The sequence below is a fragment of the Rhododendron vialii genome, chromosome 8a (genome assembly GCF_030253575.1).
Source record: "Rhododendron vialii isolate Sample 1 chromosome 8a, ASM3025357v1".
Classification (NCBI taxonomy): domain Eukaryota; kingdom Viridiplantae; phylum Streptophyta; class Magnoliopsida; order Ericales; family Ericaceae; genus Rhododendron; species Rhododendron vialii.
In genome coordinates, this window is record NC_080564.1 from 13,399,577 (window position 1) to 13,414,958 (window position 15,382).

At 34.7% G+C, this 15,382-nt stretch overlaps 1 protein-coding gene across 5 annotated transcripts; it reads left to right on the forward strand.

The window, feature by feature from the left end:
- The first annotated feature begins 4,670 nt into the window (after positions 1-4,670).
- On the forward strand, positions 4,671-10,138 carry LOC131336729 (protein PARTING DANCERS homolog). Of its 5 annotated transcripts, XR_009190384.1 has the most exons (9): positions 4,738-4,859; positions 6,904-7,028; positions 7,102-7,187; positions 7,254-7,349; positions 7,452-7,546; positions 7,626-7,666; positions 7,779-7,862; positions 8,216-8,361; positions 9,719-9,857. XR_009190384.1 is itself a non-coding variant. In XM_058372679.1 (8 exons), exons 1-8 carry the CDS (start codon positions 4,787-4,789, stop codon positions 9,866-9,868), a joined length of 729 nt encoding a protein of 242 aa, XP_058228662.1. In that variant the 5' UTR covers positions 4,671-4,786; the 3' UTR covers positions 9,869-10,138. The 5 variants fall into 5 exon arrangements, 4 of the variants coding, with proteins under 4 accessions (XP_058228662.1, XP_058228660.1, XP_058228661.1 ...); XM_058372679.1 differs by lacking the exon at positions 8,216-8,361 and having other exon boundaries at positions 4,671-4,859; positions 7,473-7,546; positions 9,719-10,138; XM_058372677.1 differs by lacking the exon at positions 8,216-8,361 and having other exon boundaries at positions 9,719-10,138.
- Positions 10,139-15,382: the final 5,244 nt, after the last annotated feature.

The following is a 15,382-nucleotide window of genomic DNA, read 5'->3' on the forward strand; positions in this document are numbered from 1 at the left end:
TTTAATAAATGCCATGTAATTGTCGTGCCATTGAATGTAGATGCCACATTTGCAAGTTGGTTAAAGTTAGTTGATAGCGGGGTCAAAAGGAAAAGCCATTGGAAAGCAAAAATAGAGTGGTATGGGAATGCATATTGTGAAAAAGTAAATAGACAATTTTTTTGTCTTCATTCAAAAGTGTAATAATAATTTATTTTTTTGTCTTTGTTCAAAAAAAAATCGCATTTGCTAGTTTTGCGTCAAATTTTTGTGACTTATTGATTCATCCCAGCGAGAGAAATCGGAAAAGTATAAAATTTTGATCGAAACTCATAATTTTTTTAAAAAAGACATAAATAAGTAAAAAAAAATTGTCTTTTTGACTTATTTTTAGCTTTATTCAGAAAAATTAGAAGTTTTGATCAAATTTTTTTACTTTTTCGATTTCTCACATTGAAATGAATCAATAAGTTACAAAAGTTTGACCGCAAATTTTTTTTTTGAAAAGGCATGGCATGTGCCAGCACATGAGAAATGATGAGAGTATAGGCTTATTAATTAGGCTACTCATGTATAGGATAGTGTAGGGTTGTAAGAGATAAAACCTAACCCAATCTCTTCCCTTTATATTATCCAAAGAGAAATTATTTTGTCACTCTATTTTTTGTTAACGCCACTCTCTTACAAGTGTATTTTGATGAAAAAATACACTTGCAGCGGAGTGTCGTTAACAAAAAAAGGAATGACAAAATCAACAGCCTATCCAAAATAGTTGACAAGACAACACATACAAGAGATAAACTCCGTTACTCCAATCTCCCTCATTCTCTCTCTCTACCGAGAATCCCCGTTTGATAAAAGTATTAGATGGGTGAGACTCGTAAGGAGATGAGATTTGTAATTTGCATATTTGTTTTGCTTGGGATTAGATGATGGGATTCGTAAGAAGATAGGATTGGAATATTTTTTTTCCCTGCATTGCCCTTGCCCTTGCGAATCGGCAAAACCAAAATAAACCCAAAAAATAAAAAACAAACACAGGAACCCCCCCCCCCCCCCCCCCCCCCCCACACACACACACACGCACGTACCCTTCTGTCTCTCTCTAAACCCAGCAAAAAAAAACAAATCCAGTCCGGCAACAGGAATGGCTTGAGCAGGGAGGAAGGGGAGGGAGAGTTTGGTCATTGTAGTGTTAAGGGAAGGGATAGGATTGTGAATACCAAGTCCTAGGGGATATTGCTAATATCTCTTGCGGAGCTCACTATTCATCCCAACGGAATAATAATCTGGTTATCAAACATGGGTTTGGGAAGCCCTTGGGATTGGTAGTCCAATCCTAAGGCATAGTCTGATTATCAAACGGGGAAAGAATTGGGGAGAGAGGTTGTCAGAAAGGAGGCAAACATGGAGAGGAAAATAGGATATGGTGGGTGTGTGCATGCGTGTGTTTAATGTGCATGTGTATATATGTGAAAACTAGTCTAGGTTTTTATACGCGTACATAATAATACTAGAGAATAATTATATACATGTATGTACGTATATACTTAGTTTTAAGGTTTAAAGTTTCATTAGGTTAGTCATGTCTAGCTATCATAATATCACGAAAATTTAATAGAACGATAATTAAGTACAAAAAAATTATAATTAAGCGTTTCATTTTTTTTTTTATTGGCGAAGATTAGGATCGTTACAATAGTTTTTTATTGGGTTAGGGTTTCTTAATTTTAAGAAGTCTAGGTTAAGTTTAATAATTAACAATACAATCGGATAAAAATAATAATAATTAAATAAAATGTTTAATTTTATTTGAAAAAATTTGGCCAAAATTTCGGGTCGTTACAAGTACGGTGTTGATAAGGGGCTTGTCAAGGAAGAAGAACGACGAAAGAAGAAAATTTACCTTAGTGCCCTCCTTTTAGGCCATCCATAGTGGTATAATCAAAAAAGGATAATCAAAAGTTGACACATTAGCTTTTGATTATTCATTTAAGAGGTTTCTAAGCTTAACAATGTTAAGCTTCATTATGGTCACTTTTAGTCCATAATCAAAATATGGGGTCCACTACAATTTCACTCTCTATCCCCCTCCATTTTCCGTCATTCACTTCTCTCCATTTACGTTTTTTATGGGTTAAAATATATCGATTCTCTCTCTTAATTTTGGGAAAAAAAATCGATGACTTCCTTCCCTCCTATTATGAATTTTTTTTTTGGGTGGGGTGTGTGTGTGTGTGTGTGTGGGGGAGGCGGGGGGGGGGGGGTGGGGGGATTGAAACAGGAATGAAGAGTTAAACACCTTAATTCGGCGACGATGAGTTGAATTGTAGATGATCGAGAGATATGAGTTTCACTTCTGAAGGAAAAGAAAGAAAATAGTTTGTGGGTGAAGTGAAAAAGACATAGAGTAGGCGAAGAAACTTGGCTACATAAAATTTTTATTCTTCAATTTTATTTTTTTTACCAAAAAAAAAAAAAAGATTAGGCGAAGAAGAGAAAAAGAAAATACTAGTTGAAACACGTGTGTATACAAATTTTGGAATTAGTTAACTTATGTGGTGTAGGATTCACAAATTTTGATTATTGAAAAAGATTGCTAGTTTTGGTTATCCAAAGCCTAAAATTTGATTATTTCTAAGAATGTTGCTAAGTTTGATTATACTATTGTGAGCGATCTTTTGTAACAACATTGTTAACTTTAAAAATAATTGACATTTGATTATACCACTGTGGATGGCCTTAGGTTTAAGAAGAAATTAGTTTGTAATAATTTTATATTTAATAAATATTAAAAATTTTATTAAATTAACGTTTTCAAAAATTGGGACGTTACATACATAATGAAATTCTCTCAATTCATTGAAGTTTTCATATAACATGTTAACACTATCAGTCAATTTTTTTCTTGAATGATGCGATCTCTCTGTTATCATGTACTTATTTTCAGTTTGAAAAACACGAGTTTAAGCTAGAAAAGCAAATAATTCTGACTATCACCAGATTAAAAGTGGTAGTCTACAAATCGGTCTATATATTTCTAGGGCACCGTTATTCGCAGCCCTTTATTTTCTCACATAGCCCATTACATTTTAGTAAATAGTTGTTGAAAATCATAAATAACATTTCGGTAAATTGCTGTTGAAAACAAGATTATATTTTGGTAACTACATGTCGAAAATATGTTCAACTTTCGGTAAACAACTGCCGAACATACATTTTCGGTAAATATCTGTTGAAAAAAATATTATATTTCGGTAATTGGATGCTAAAAATATATCTCAATTTCGGTAACTAACTGTCGAGTATAATTGAAAATTTTTAACGGGCTATGGGAGAAAATAGAGGGCTGCGAATAGCGGCGCCCTATATTCTATTAAGGGTGCAATTTCACATTATTTTTTATACAAAATTAGAAGTTTCATCCCAACCCTAAATATTTTTTCCGAACCTATAAAGGAGTAGTAACACAATTGTAAAACAAAAAACTTCCTCCTATCACAATGAAAATGTCCAAAACCACTATTCACACCTTTGGAAAACCCGAATTGACTGAAAAAAACTGATCGTAGAATTCAAGGTTCAATCGGTTTAGGTTTGGTCTAGGTCGGTTTCGATTTTTTAAGAGTAAAAATTTTAGTCCTCTGTTCGGTCTAAAGTGCATGAAAAAACTCCCGAACCAATCCGATCCAAACTGAACCGAAATGTACATATAGGATCGATTAAACTAACAGGGGTTTCGATATTTTAATAATCTTTAGATAGGGGTTTGAATGGTTTAATAGTAGTTATGGATAAGGGTTTTGATAGTATTTTAGTAGTACTAGTCTAGAAGCTCAACCCGGAAAACCCTAACAAAAATTACAAAAAACCCGACCAACTTGAACCGATTATGATCGACCAAATATTTTGTTCGGATTCTTTTTTCATCGTTTCTAAATCGGCTCACTATAACCGAACTGAATTGATTTCACCCTGCTAGTGCAGTTCTCTTCACAAACCGAGTCTCGAGTCTAGCACCGGGTCATAGTTGAAGGGGTATAGCGTCCGTTTGGATGCGGGATAAGGATTTAGAGTATTAGTTATGAATGAGATAAGATAGTAGGGGATATTATGTAAGAAGGATGAGCTCGTATTGATGTGACGGAAAGATTAAATAATACTTGATTTGGACAAAGGATAAAATGAGAAAATAAGATTGTTTTGTAATTGAAATGGAAGAAAGATTATGTAATAACATCTCAGAATCTCCACGTAAATAATTCCCCCACCGGAGTACAAAAGAATCCGAAACTTAACTAATACTACCGGCAAAATGTGTTCCCAAACTATGACTTAGGTGGTGTTCCACTTTAAGAAAAAGTACTTTTTTTTCAAAATGTTTGAATTTCAAACTCAAATATAATGAAAATGAAAAATATTTTTTCAATTTTTTTTGCACCGTTTAAAAGATCTTAATGAGATCTATCAAATAAAATCTATATTTGTAGGAAAATTATTTGCGTAAACACATAATTTTTGAGCTTGAAATTACCTTCTTTTTCAAAAAGTATTTTTTTGGAGAAACCGGAACGACCTACCTTAACTAATACCCCAATAAAATGTATTCCTAATCATGACTTAACCATGGATTCACAGTCTTACGAGGGGTATTACTAATACCCATTCGGTAGCCTAATCCAAACAGACCCATAGTGTAATTTGTGTGTCTAGCATAGTACTAGCATTTTTGTTTGAAATTTTTGAAGAGCGTCCACTGCGCGCAATTATTTGGCAACGCGCAAACACTCTCTCTCTCTCATAAGAAATGGAAATGGCGCACAAGAGAGGTAGTAGCAGACAACCAGTGCCGTCGAATCGCTCCAATGCTCTGGATTCAGGCAATTTCAATCTTCTTCTACTCCTTTTTCTGACCTTAAATTATTCCACATATCGATATTTTTTTTTTTTGCTTTTCGAAACGATTTATTGAATTGCTACGTCTGGTTTTTTGCCACGCACTAAATGTTGATATATATATCAAAATTCCCGAAGATTCAATCCGAATCTACGAATACTCGTTCCAATTTAAGGACCTCTAGATCAAATTACACAAATCGTAGAAGTTATGGTGGCAATTATTTCACAGTAATTGATGGTCTGATTCGATGCCAGAAAGGTCGTACTGAATCGTATTTCATATGACCGGAACGGTTCCCCGATCCTTTGTTGCTTACATGTTGTGATAAGCTTGAGGTTTTTTTTTGGTGGTAAATATGATAAGCTTAAGTAATGTAAGTTTGGGGAAGGGAGATTGAGAGGAGTAGGCCAGATATCCCTCAATATTTAACTTTTTAGTACGGAAATAAAGAGGATTAAAGTTCCTACGTTGGAGTCTTTCGGATGCTATTTGCAGATTATGGGAGATTTTCACGTCACGGAGTCTGGAACCATGGAGTTTCTCAATATTCATGTTAGAAGTTCAGTAGATTGATGGCTTTGACTTCCTTAAAAATGATTCTGAATCTGAGGAACAAGTTTTTTCAGTTTCTCACTTTTCTTAGCTAGTTAGTCGATGTGTTACCGGAACACTTGATCTGGTAGTATACATGTTGGACTTTTAAGCAATCTGCGACTAAATAGTAGTATTTTAATTTGACGTAAGTGCAAATGTGTGTCTGGAATGATGTAATTCAAGTAATTATTGTTGAGTATTGGACCTATTGGTACAAGTACAACTCTGAAATTTAGGAAAACAAAGCATAATCCTTTTATTACGTTTTCTGATTATGGACAACAAACATAGCTGTTCTTCCTCTGAAACAAGGACATGCCTAATTGGGCGCCTTGGACACGCTAAGATGCATCATTACATCTTTATTCTTAACCTATCCGTTGGTAACTTTGCCCCAAGGTTGACCGGCCTAGAGAATATTGTTGTACTTTTTTATTATCACTAAAGGCATTATTTCCTTACTTGATAGTAGAAAATTGGTATTCAAACTGGCAGGATAGAATGTAATGAATTGTATTTTAACTTGTCTGTAGCCCAAAACCATCATGCAATTTGAAAGTTACAGTTAATGGTTTTCATTAAGTGATGATGTAGGACAGAATTGAAAGAAGAGTGAGATGAACAAAATAAAAAGCGAAGGGGCTATTTTAATATTACAGTAAGGAAGATAAAATACGAGCTTGTTTTCTACCAAAGGTCAATCTATCAGATTCCAAATTCTCTTTCATTCCAAAGGCATAACCTGTATCTAGGTGCTTCATATTTGCCCGGAGGATTGCGTCACACAATCTTGAAAGCTTAAAACTGCAGGTTTTCGTATATGTTCATTCATGCCTTCGTACTCTTGAAGTATATCAATGTATAGGCTCCTAATGTGTTTAATACCAAAGACTCTTCCTATTCCCTAGATGGCTGCATATGGATAGGATGAAAGTCTTGTGTGATGGTTTAATTCATTGAATACGTGGTCAAAACATCATTAAATGAACAGTCACAAGGCTCGTGGAAAGTCACAGCCTTAAATGTTTCTGCCAATATCTAGTTAATATCCTGAGTAGGCGCTTCATCATCCTGCATATGCCAAATTAAGGCTTGGGCCTTAGAACCATTCAGTCCACGCCTTTTATAGACTTTTACTGTTTGCTTTCATTTTCCATCAATTCAGTATGATGCATTGAAAGCATATATACTTATTATAAAAATTAATGGCCATCACATGTTGTAATTTGAACTGTATGCTCTTTAAACTTTCCAATAACATGTGTGCGTTTCATCTGCAAACTATTCAACATGTGGATTTCAAATGTGAATTGTAGTTGATAACTCTGAGCTGCCTTTTGTTCTAAACAGTACCTTTTTATTTTTATTTTTTACGATCAGTAAACGGTACCTGATTATCTGTAAGGGATGTGTTGATTCATGTTATTCAGGTGGTGTAGGGGTTTGTATGATGAGTAACGCATGGAAAGAAGAGCAGCACCCAGCTTTCATCAGCTTCATCTCGTCCTTCCTTAATGCAAATTCTTTCCGGCTTAACTTTGTCCCAATTGCCCCTGTAATTGCCTTCCCACAATCAAGTTTAGCAATAGAGTGGCTGATCATTTGACTATAAAGTTTGGTATTTGTAGGATTTTATTCTCAACTGTGGGGCATCAGTAGCTTTCATGTTTGTGACAAACTGGGATTGCAGTGACACTTCACCTGTCTTTGGCAGGTAACCTGATTTTTTTATTTGATCCTTCGGTTTTCTGATCAACTTAATGTGGTCTGTTTACTGCAGAGTTCAGAAACTGAAGGAGCAGTTTGCAAACCTCTATGTGGTTGTTACGCTCCCAACGAAGGAGCAAAATGATTCCTTTGTTCATTCATATTTCAGGTGAGATTTTCAGTAACAACTGCCAAATTGATGTCTCCATAACATGGTTATATGCCTATATCTGATTTTGAAGAAATTGGATACTGTTTTGCTTTGTTGAAGATATGGAATGTTGCTTGGTAGGCCAATGTTTGTGCTTGTACAAGACTTAGAGATGGGTTTTGAGAAGATTTTGAAGATTGCACATGCTCGTGGGGGTAATACCCTGTACTTTAAAGCTAACTGTACAAATCTTTTGAAGTTGATCCTTAACTTGACAACCTATATATGTCGCAGTATGCAAGCGGCAGGATGCTGTATCAAAAATGAAGGCTGAGGTAAGTAAAGTTGACCTTCGTCCTATATGGTTCTTATCTGCTGGCAGAGTGCTATCTTTCTCAACTTCTGTTATCCAAACTTACTTAAACAATATGTCCTTTACTTGCAAAGAGGGAGGGATCCATGCAACAGATAGATGCTTTTCTCAGTGTGGTCACATCCATACCTGGCATTGATAACCATGATGCAAATGCAGTAAGATATCGGCACTCCTATCAACTTCTTTCTCTGGTTTATTTTTTCTTTCTTGTTAGTTACTTTTATTTATGCTTTGCATCTCCTGATTCCTCAATAATTTCGGCAGAGATGAAATTATCTGGTACTTTTGCTAAGTTTCAGACTGGATACAAGTTTGTTTGCTGAACTTCGTCATATGCTACTATGCTTATTAGTTATGAATATTGTAATGCATAGTAACTATGCCTACGTTCTTCCTTATTTCTCCTAGTAGATCTGACTACGATCAACTGAAATGGAGATTAACAAATTCCTCTGGCCGCTCCCCGTAACCCTCTGGCCCCAACTTCTCTAATTTCTTTTTCGTGCAGAAAAGAACCATCTGTTTTGCTTAAAGCAGCCAAGCGAACTGTACCAAAGTGAGAGTCAAAGTAGAACCCAAATCTACGGTAGACATATCTTTCTTGACACCCAAAAGGAGATGTATGCTGAAACATGCACAGTCATCAAGCTCAAAGTAACGCACTTCCAAAAGCAAAACTTTTCTTTTTCAAATATTCTGAGAAACAAGTTAAAAAGCTCTATCATGATAGAACAAGATTACCCTGCAAGTAGCATGGTACTAAGAAGAAAATAAAACAAGAAAATAAACCTAGTCTATGTGTGTTGATTTGGGGGAGATATTTTCTCATCTAGACCGTTATCGTTGCTTGGTAGGCAAGTTGAATTATCTCACCAATACACGGCCTGATATCTCATTTGCTGTTAGTATGGTAAGTCAGTTCATGTCAGCCCCTCGTCTTCCACATTGGGAAGCGTGTCTTAGTATTGTGAAGTATCTCAAGGCTAATCTTGGACGTGGTCAATTTTATCGTTCAAATGGTCATTTGCATGCTGAGGCCTTTATCGATGCTGATTGGGCAGGATCACCATCTGATGGACGGTCAACAATTGGATACTGTACTTTTGTTGGTGGAAATCTAGTTACCTAGAAGAGCAAGAAACAAACTGTTATTGCATGGTCTAGTGCTGAAGCAGAGTATCGTGCCATGACTCATACTACATGCAAGATTGTTTGGTTGAGAGCTTTACTCGAGGAGTTGGGGTTTGGCATGCAGTTACCTATCCCTATGTATTTTGATAATCAGACAGCAATACATATCGCTTCAAATCCAGTGTTTCTCGAGAGAACCAAACATATCGAAGTAGATTGTCATATTGTTCGAGAGGAGATAGATGGTGTGTTAGCTACTCCTTTCTTGTCTACAGGAGCTCAGTTGGCAGATATCTTTACCAAACCATTGTTTAGATCACGTTTAGAGTTTTTATGTAACAAGTTGGGATTCATTGATATTTATTCTCCAGCTTGAGGAGGAGTGTTAGAATAGTCCTATATCGGTTAACTAATGTAACAAGTCTCTTGAGTAATATAAATAAAAGCTCTCTCATGTGTTTGGATTAATTAACACCCTATACACTTTTTTCTATTCCTTACAACATATACCATTCACTAGGGCCTATTCTATATCGCTGCAAGCGGAAACCTCTGGTTAAGTAGAGAAAACTGCAGTGTACTTTGTTTTTCTAAGATACTTATTTTAGTTTGGTTTGACAGTTGCAAATTACCAGTCCTACATCGTTCTGCTTTGTGTAAGAAAGTTGACTATGTCTACACGTTAGATGTTTCATCATGTCAAATCCTCCATTACATCTGGTAAATGGTAAATCAATCATTTAGTGGGAATTGGAACGTAAGCACATACTGTAGGCAGTGAAACTTCAGCTACCTAAGGTGCTCTGAAATATTCTGTTCACATTTTGATGGCTCACGAAGGGGTGACTAACTTCTTTGATGTCTTACTTTTTCATTTCAGCTTAATCAAGCCATAGGTTCCATTGAAGCAATAGCTAAAGCATCCAAGGAACTAATCTTGGAAAATACAGACCTTTCCGCTGACAAAGCAGAGACGATATCAAGGTTTCTCAGAGATCCAAAGTTTTACCTCAGTCCTAAGATCATTTGACAGAACAAGGTAATAGTTTTTCGAACAAAACAGAGAAGCTTTTCAACCTTGACGGATCAAGTGAATACTCAACGTTTTGCCTCACTCCAAAAAGAAGACGATTGTGACAAGCTTTTTGAATTCTTGTAAGGAGGTTCTTGCTGTTTTGGTGTATCGGAGATATGTACAGGGTACAGAATAAGGTGAACTCTGGCTCAATGTTTGGGTTGTATTGATGCATGAGGTGGTGCCATAAAAATAAAAATAAAAAATCACTTGGAAATTTGAATATTTCATTACTCTCTTGAGCTGGAAACATCCAAGAAGTGCCAAAAAATCAACATGTTAATGTAGACTTGAGGTCTCTTCGGGGGGGACCCGGAGATGTTGCCAAGCACCTTGGGGCCAAGCGGCATCTGGCCGTTAAGCTCCGCAATTGATGGCTCAGATCTTGACCGAGCAATGAATGGTTCAAATCTGTATGTACTTAGATTCAATCCGAGTAGTCTGTATTGAGATGAATAGTTGGATGCTACTCGGCACCCCACTTGGTACAAGGTGCTTGGTAGCATTCCCGGGTCCTGCTTTGGGTACACAATTTACACTGTGCTTGGAATGACGAGTTTTTTGGGTGTTCGCAAAGGTAGCTGGGAGGAAATAGAGGGGAAATGAAGTGGTTCTTTTTTTTTTTTCCTGATCCACAAGTGCTTGTTATTTTAGATATATTGTAATATCAAGAAGAAAAATGATAATGTCAAAATTGTTTTTGTTAACGCACATGGTACAAATTTTTTATGCACTGAAATTTTGGTATTATTATTATTTTTTTTTTGGGGCATTATAATCGCCATATCTGGAAGACTCTTGATAATCCTTATTTTGCTTTTGTACTCCCTTGGTGGCTCTTGTAGTCTTGTTGTTTGATCAATGGTGATTTTTCTAGATTGGTGGCCTTGTTGGGTATGCCATGAATACATACTATTTCAATGACTATACTTACCAATTACGGTAAAAACTGACATAGATTGTGCTTCAAAAATTCATGTAGTATGGTAAGGAAAGCCATAACAATTTCCTAACAATCACGTCTCAATACGATTCCAACCAATAATAAGTTTTATCCTGAAGAGTGGTATGTATATTCTAGGGGTGGCAAATTGAACTCAGACCCATTAACAAACCCAGACCTATCAACTAGAAAATAGATCCAACCCAACCCATTTATTAGTTGGGTAAGAATGGGTTCAAACCCAGTTAACCCATTATTAGTTGGGTCATAATTGGGCATCAATTGGGTCAACTTAAATGACCCAATGGGCAATGAAAGTAACTCACCAAATTCCATCTCTTAATTGGTCTCTTTTGCAATTGGGAAATTGGGAAGTGGAGGAGTATGCCCCCCCCCCCCCCGCTCTCTCTCTCTCTCTCTCTCCCCCGCCCCCCCCCCCCGAACCCCCAGGAGCATGGCCTTCTCTCTCTCTTTTATTCAATTGTTTTGTGCTAAATCATACGCGTCCAAAAATATTTTGAATGGTCCGAATTAAAAATCAATTGTGACCGGTAACAATTATTTTGACTAGTCAAAATTGAAAACACATCTCATCCATTAATTGCGCGAATGGACCCGTGAAATTGTGCTCCGCCGTGAATAAATTTCTCTCATAGTAGTCCCGCAAAGGGTTTGGATTAAAAAATTGACTTATTTTTTTGTCCTTATTCAATTTTTTTTTGTTTTGTGTCATATTGTTGTGACTTATTAATTTGTTTTGATGAGAGGAATCGAAAAAGTAAAAAAATTTGATCGAAACTTATAATTTTTTGAATAAAGACAAAAAAAAATCAATAAGACAAAAAAAAAATACTTATTCTCGTCTTTTTGAAAAAATTTATGAGTTTCGATCATAATTTTTTTTTACTTTTCTAATTTTTCGATCATAATTTTTAGTATATATGTAATTGGGTTAATGGGCAGGTCGGGTTTGCTTTAAAATAAATGGGTCGGGTTGGGTATGGATAATTAGACTCATAGTTAATGGGTCTAAATGGGTCAATGACCCATTAAAGACCCAACCCACTAACAACTTACCCAATTTGACCCAAACCCGCCCGTTTGCCACCCCTAATATATTCATACAGGATGATAACAGTAACCATAATAAATTGTAAACCCGTGGTTAGCTTGGTTAGAAAACTAAGTTGTGATTTATGGTTTCTGAATAAGTTGGTAAGGGCTATAATCACAACAAAATTTAGTTCCTTATGTGAAAAATTTGTGGTTAGCTTCTACAACTTATTGGCTTCGAAAGTTAAGAATCACAACTAAATACGATTCAATCTGTAGTAAGCACTACCCTACATAGTGGTATGTATTGCCAGAAAAAAATGGTAAGCGTAACCATAAGAAATTGGAAAAAACATGAAAAGCTTGGTTAGATTAATGTAAAAAACTTATTTGTGATTCTTCAACTTACGGTTTTTGAGTAAGTTGGTAAAAGCTAATAATCACAATTATATTTAGTTTGTTGGTAAAAAAAACTTACTTGATTAGCTTCTTCAACTTATTGGTTTTGAAAGTTAGAAATCTTCTTCTTCAAGATTTATTTTTTTTGGAGAAGAAAGAGAGATGGATGGGAGCTAGAGTGGATAATTTTGAAGAGTTTAAAGTAGGTATAGAGAAATCTAGTACCATTAATGTCATAATTGGTAGGTAAGCAAGGCAATGATCAGAACGTGCTAACTTTATGTGATAAATGTGGTTTTAGCATATAGTCATCGTTACCTTTTAACAAAGTAAAAAACAGTAAAGACGTGGTAAGTGTTGTGAATAAGTGTTAACCCATGGTAAAAAAAAATCAGCTTTTGTGGTATCATTAGCATTATTCACTTATTCTATGGTACGTATGACATTAATGACGGGTAGGTATATATTTATGTATCATCAATAATGCCCTAAATAACAGTATGGTACCTACCACATTAAATTTACTTAGGATCTACTTGTACTACTTTTATGATAAATTAAAAGAAAGTGTATTAGCTTTATATTTAATAAAATTAATTTTAAAATTTATGAAATAAAGGATTAAATGAATGAGATATTTCAATTTAGTGGTTTATTAGTGGTACTCCTACATTTGCCAATCAATGTTAACCATCAAGAATGTTACCCCTTCATTTGCCAAGTAATTAATGTTAACCGCAAAGTAATCAATTTTGTATCATTTGAAGGATTAAAATAGATTAATTAGTGGTTAAACAATTAAATAAATTAGTCCATCCACTTTAGCCAATTGCATTAATTTTTTCTAATTACTATTAATCAATATAATTGTTAACTACCATATCTGCTAAATATAATCTTAATCGATTCAAATTGTTCAATAAATTGGTTGAATTTATAATCTAATCAATAAATTGCAAATGAATCAATCATCATTGACTGATCATTGTCAAGTAAGTATATTAGCACCAACACTATTAGTTATTAGATTTGCAAATTATGTCATATTGATCACTGTAAACTATATTAATCAAATTGAATAATCTAATTTCATTAAATACTACCATTAATTGAATTGAAATCCTATTAAATCATTCAACATTTATTAAGAAAAAAAATACTTATCTCTGAATTTTGTTGTAACAATCAACTTATAGCGCTAATTTATAAACCTCCGTCCCCTTTTAAGTGTCAAGCTTCGTAACTCCAATTTATTAAGGAGATATCATCATTTTTTGAAATGGCAAAAAGAAAATTTTATTAAGTCATAATACAAAATACAGAGCTAAAGTGTTCATGGATACACCGGCCTGACCATCCATAACCCTTCTCCTAACCACTTGAAGGAAACTAATTTGGGCCCAACAGGTTGAGCCCAAAACCATGGGAAAACACCTAAAACGGCCCAGGTTGGAAAGGAACCAACCCAAACCAAAACAATCCAAACAGGGACGGAGATCATTACACATTTAATATCAACTTTTACCTCTAGTTTCTCTATTTACCCTCTATAGAGACATCATCATTATATTTTTACTCATTAATTTTTTAAAATGGAATCTACTTTTAGGGATAAAATGAAAAATACACAAATTTTTACCCACTAACTTTACAAAATGGACACTTATTAAGGGTCAGTCAAGTTTTCCTCTTTTAAGGAGGGTGAACGTTTAGGCCCGTCAAGCAGTAATATTAGCCGACCCTATCTCTTTCTCCCTCTCTCTCAACCCTAACCACCACAACTCCTCTTCTCCCTTCTCTTCCCCCCCGTGGGTTCTATACCTGTGTGTGGAGGTGGAAGGAGAAAGTCATGGTACCATTTCGACTCACTATTTTTGCTTTTTGCTTTTTACTTTTTCCCTTTTGTCTCTCTAGATCAACGGCTTGTCGTCTGATTTGTGAGAGTTTTGTCTCTCGTTTTATAAGAGTTTAGTTTCGTCTTTGAACGAATTTTGTCTATAGATTGGGTTCTCTCAATCAAGATTACTTCACAACGATATCTGTGTTTCCGCGTTTTATCCCTACACGATGTCTTTGGCGAGACAACTCATGGAGGCTTGGCAAATCTGTAGTTATTGGGAGTTCATTGGTACGTTCATCCTTGGTTAGAGTGCATCTAGTTTAAAAGTGTCGCTGTTGCGTCAGGCTATGCCTGGGTTAGGATGAAAGATATCAATTGCCTTGTAATTTACTCGTTTTTATATGTTAGATGATTAATTTAGTTTTGTCTAAGTTCTTTGTAATGATCTTCATTTTGTAAGTGCCGCTGGATATTTATCAATACAATCTTTTCACTTTTGGCAAAAAAAAAAAAGAATAGTCCAAAATAGAATACTAAACTCTAAAAAATGGACGGAGGGAGTAGTATATATATTAACTAAATTTGTAACGAAATATTAAATGAATACCTTGTTTTCAAAATAATATTTAAAAGCAAGTTAATTAAATATATTTAGTATAATAGATGGTTATTTAAAAGTAAGTTAATTAAATATATTTATAATATTATTTGGAAATTACAAAAAACATTTGTATTTTTTTTTGTTTTCAAACAATTGTTCTAATTATATTTTAAGACCAAATTAAAATTTTAAACTAGTTTTATAATCAAATACCATTTTTTAGGTTGCCCACTCTCCAATTGTTAGCAAAAGGACAAAAAGTATGGTGTATATAGCTTAAAGTAGTGTGCATATATAAATTATATTTTTCGCAAAAAAGAAAAAAGGATAACTTGACTTCTTTCTTTTTTTTTTTTTTTTTATCAATGGTGACTTGTTACCTAAGCAACTGGTTGTAGTAAGTGTTGTCATACTCTATAGTAAGTGTAGCCGTATAAAAGATAGTAAGTGTTGTCTTAGAGCATCTGCAGTGGAATAATCAAAATCAAAATGTTGCGAAGATTAGCAATGTTTGCTAAAAAAAGTACTCATATTAGATTTACCAAACTTAGCAACCTCTTAATAACTCTTCAAATTTTGGCTTTTGAAATAATCAAAATTAGCAACATTTTCCTAATAACCAAATTTTCTCTC

Excerpts from the sequence above, each read along its gene's own strand:
- LOC131336729 (XM_058372677.1), top strand. The coding sequence starts at position 4,787 with ATGGAAATGGCGCACAAGAGAGGTAGTAGCAGACAACCAGTGCCGTCG. Across the intron at positions 4,860-6,903 it reads CTCCAATGCTCTGGATTCAG|GTGGTGTAGGGGTTTGTATG; the intron begins GCAATTTCAATC and ends CATGTTATTCAG. Across the intron at positions 7,188-7,253 it reads ACTTCACCTGTCTTTGGCAG|AGTTCAGAAACTGAAGGAGC; the intron begins GTAACCTGATTT and ends TGTTTACTGCAG.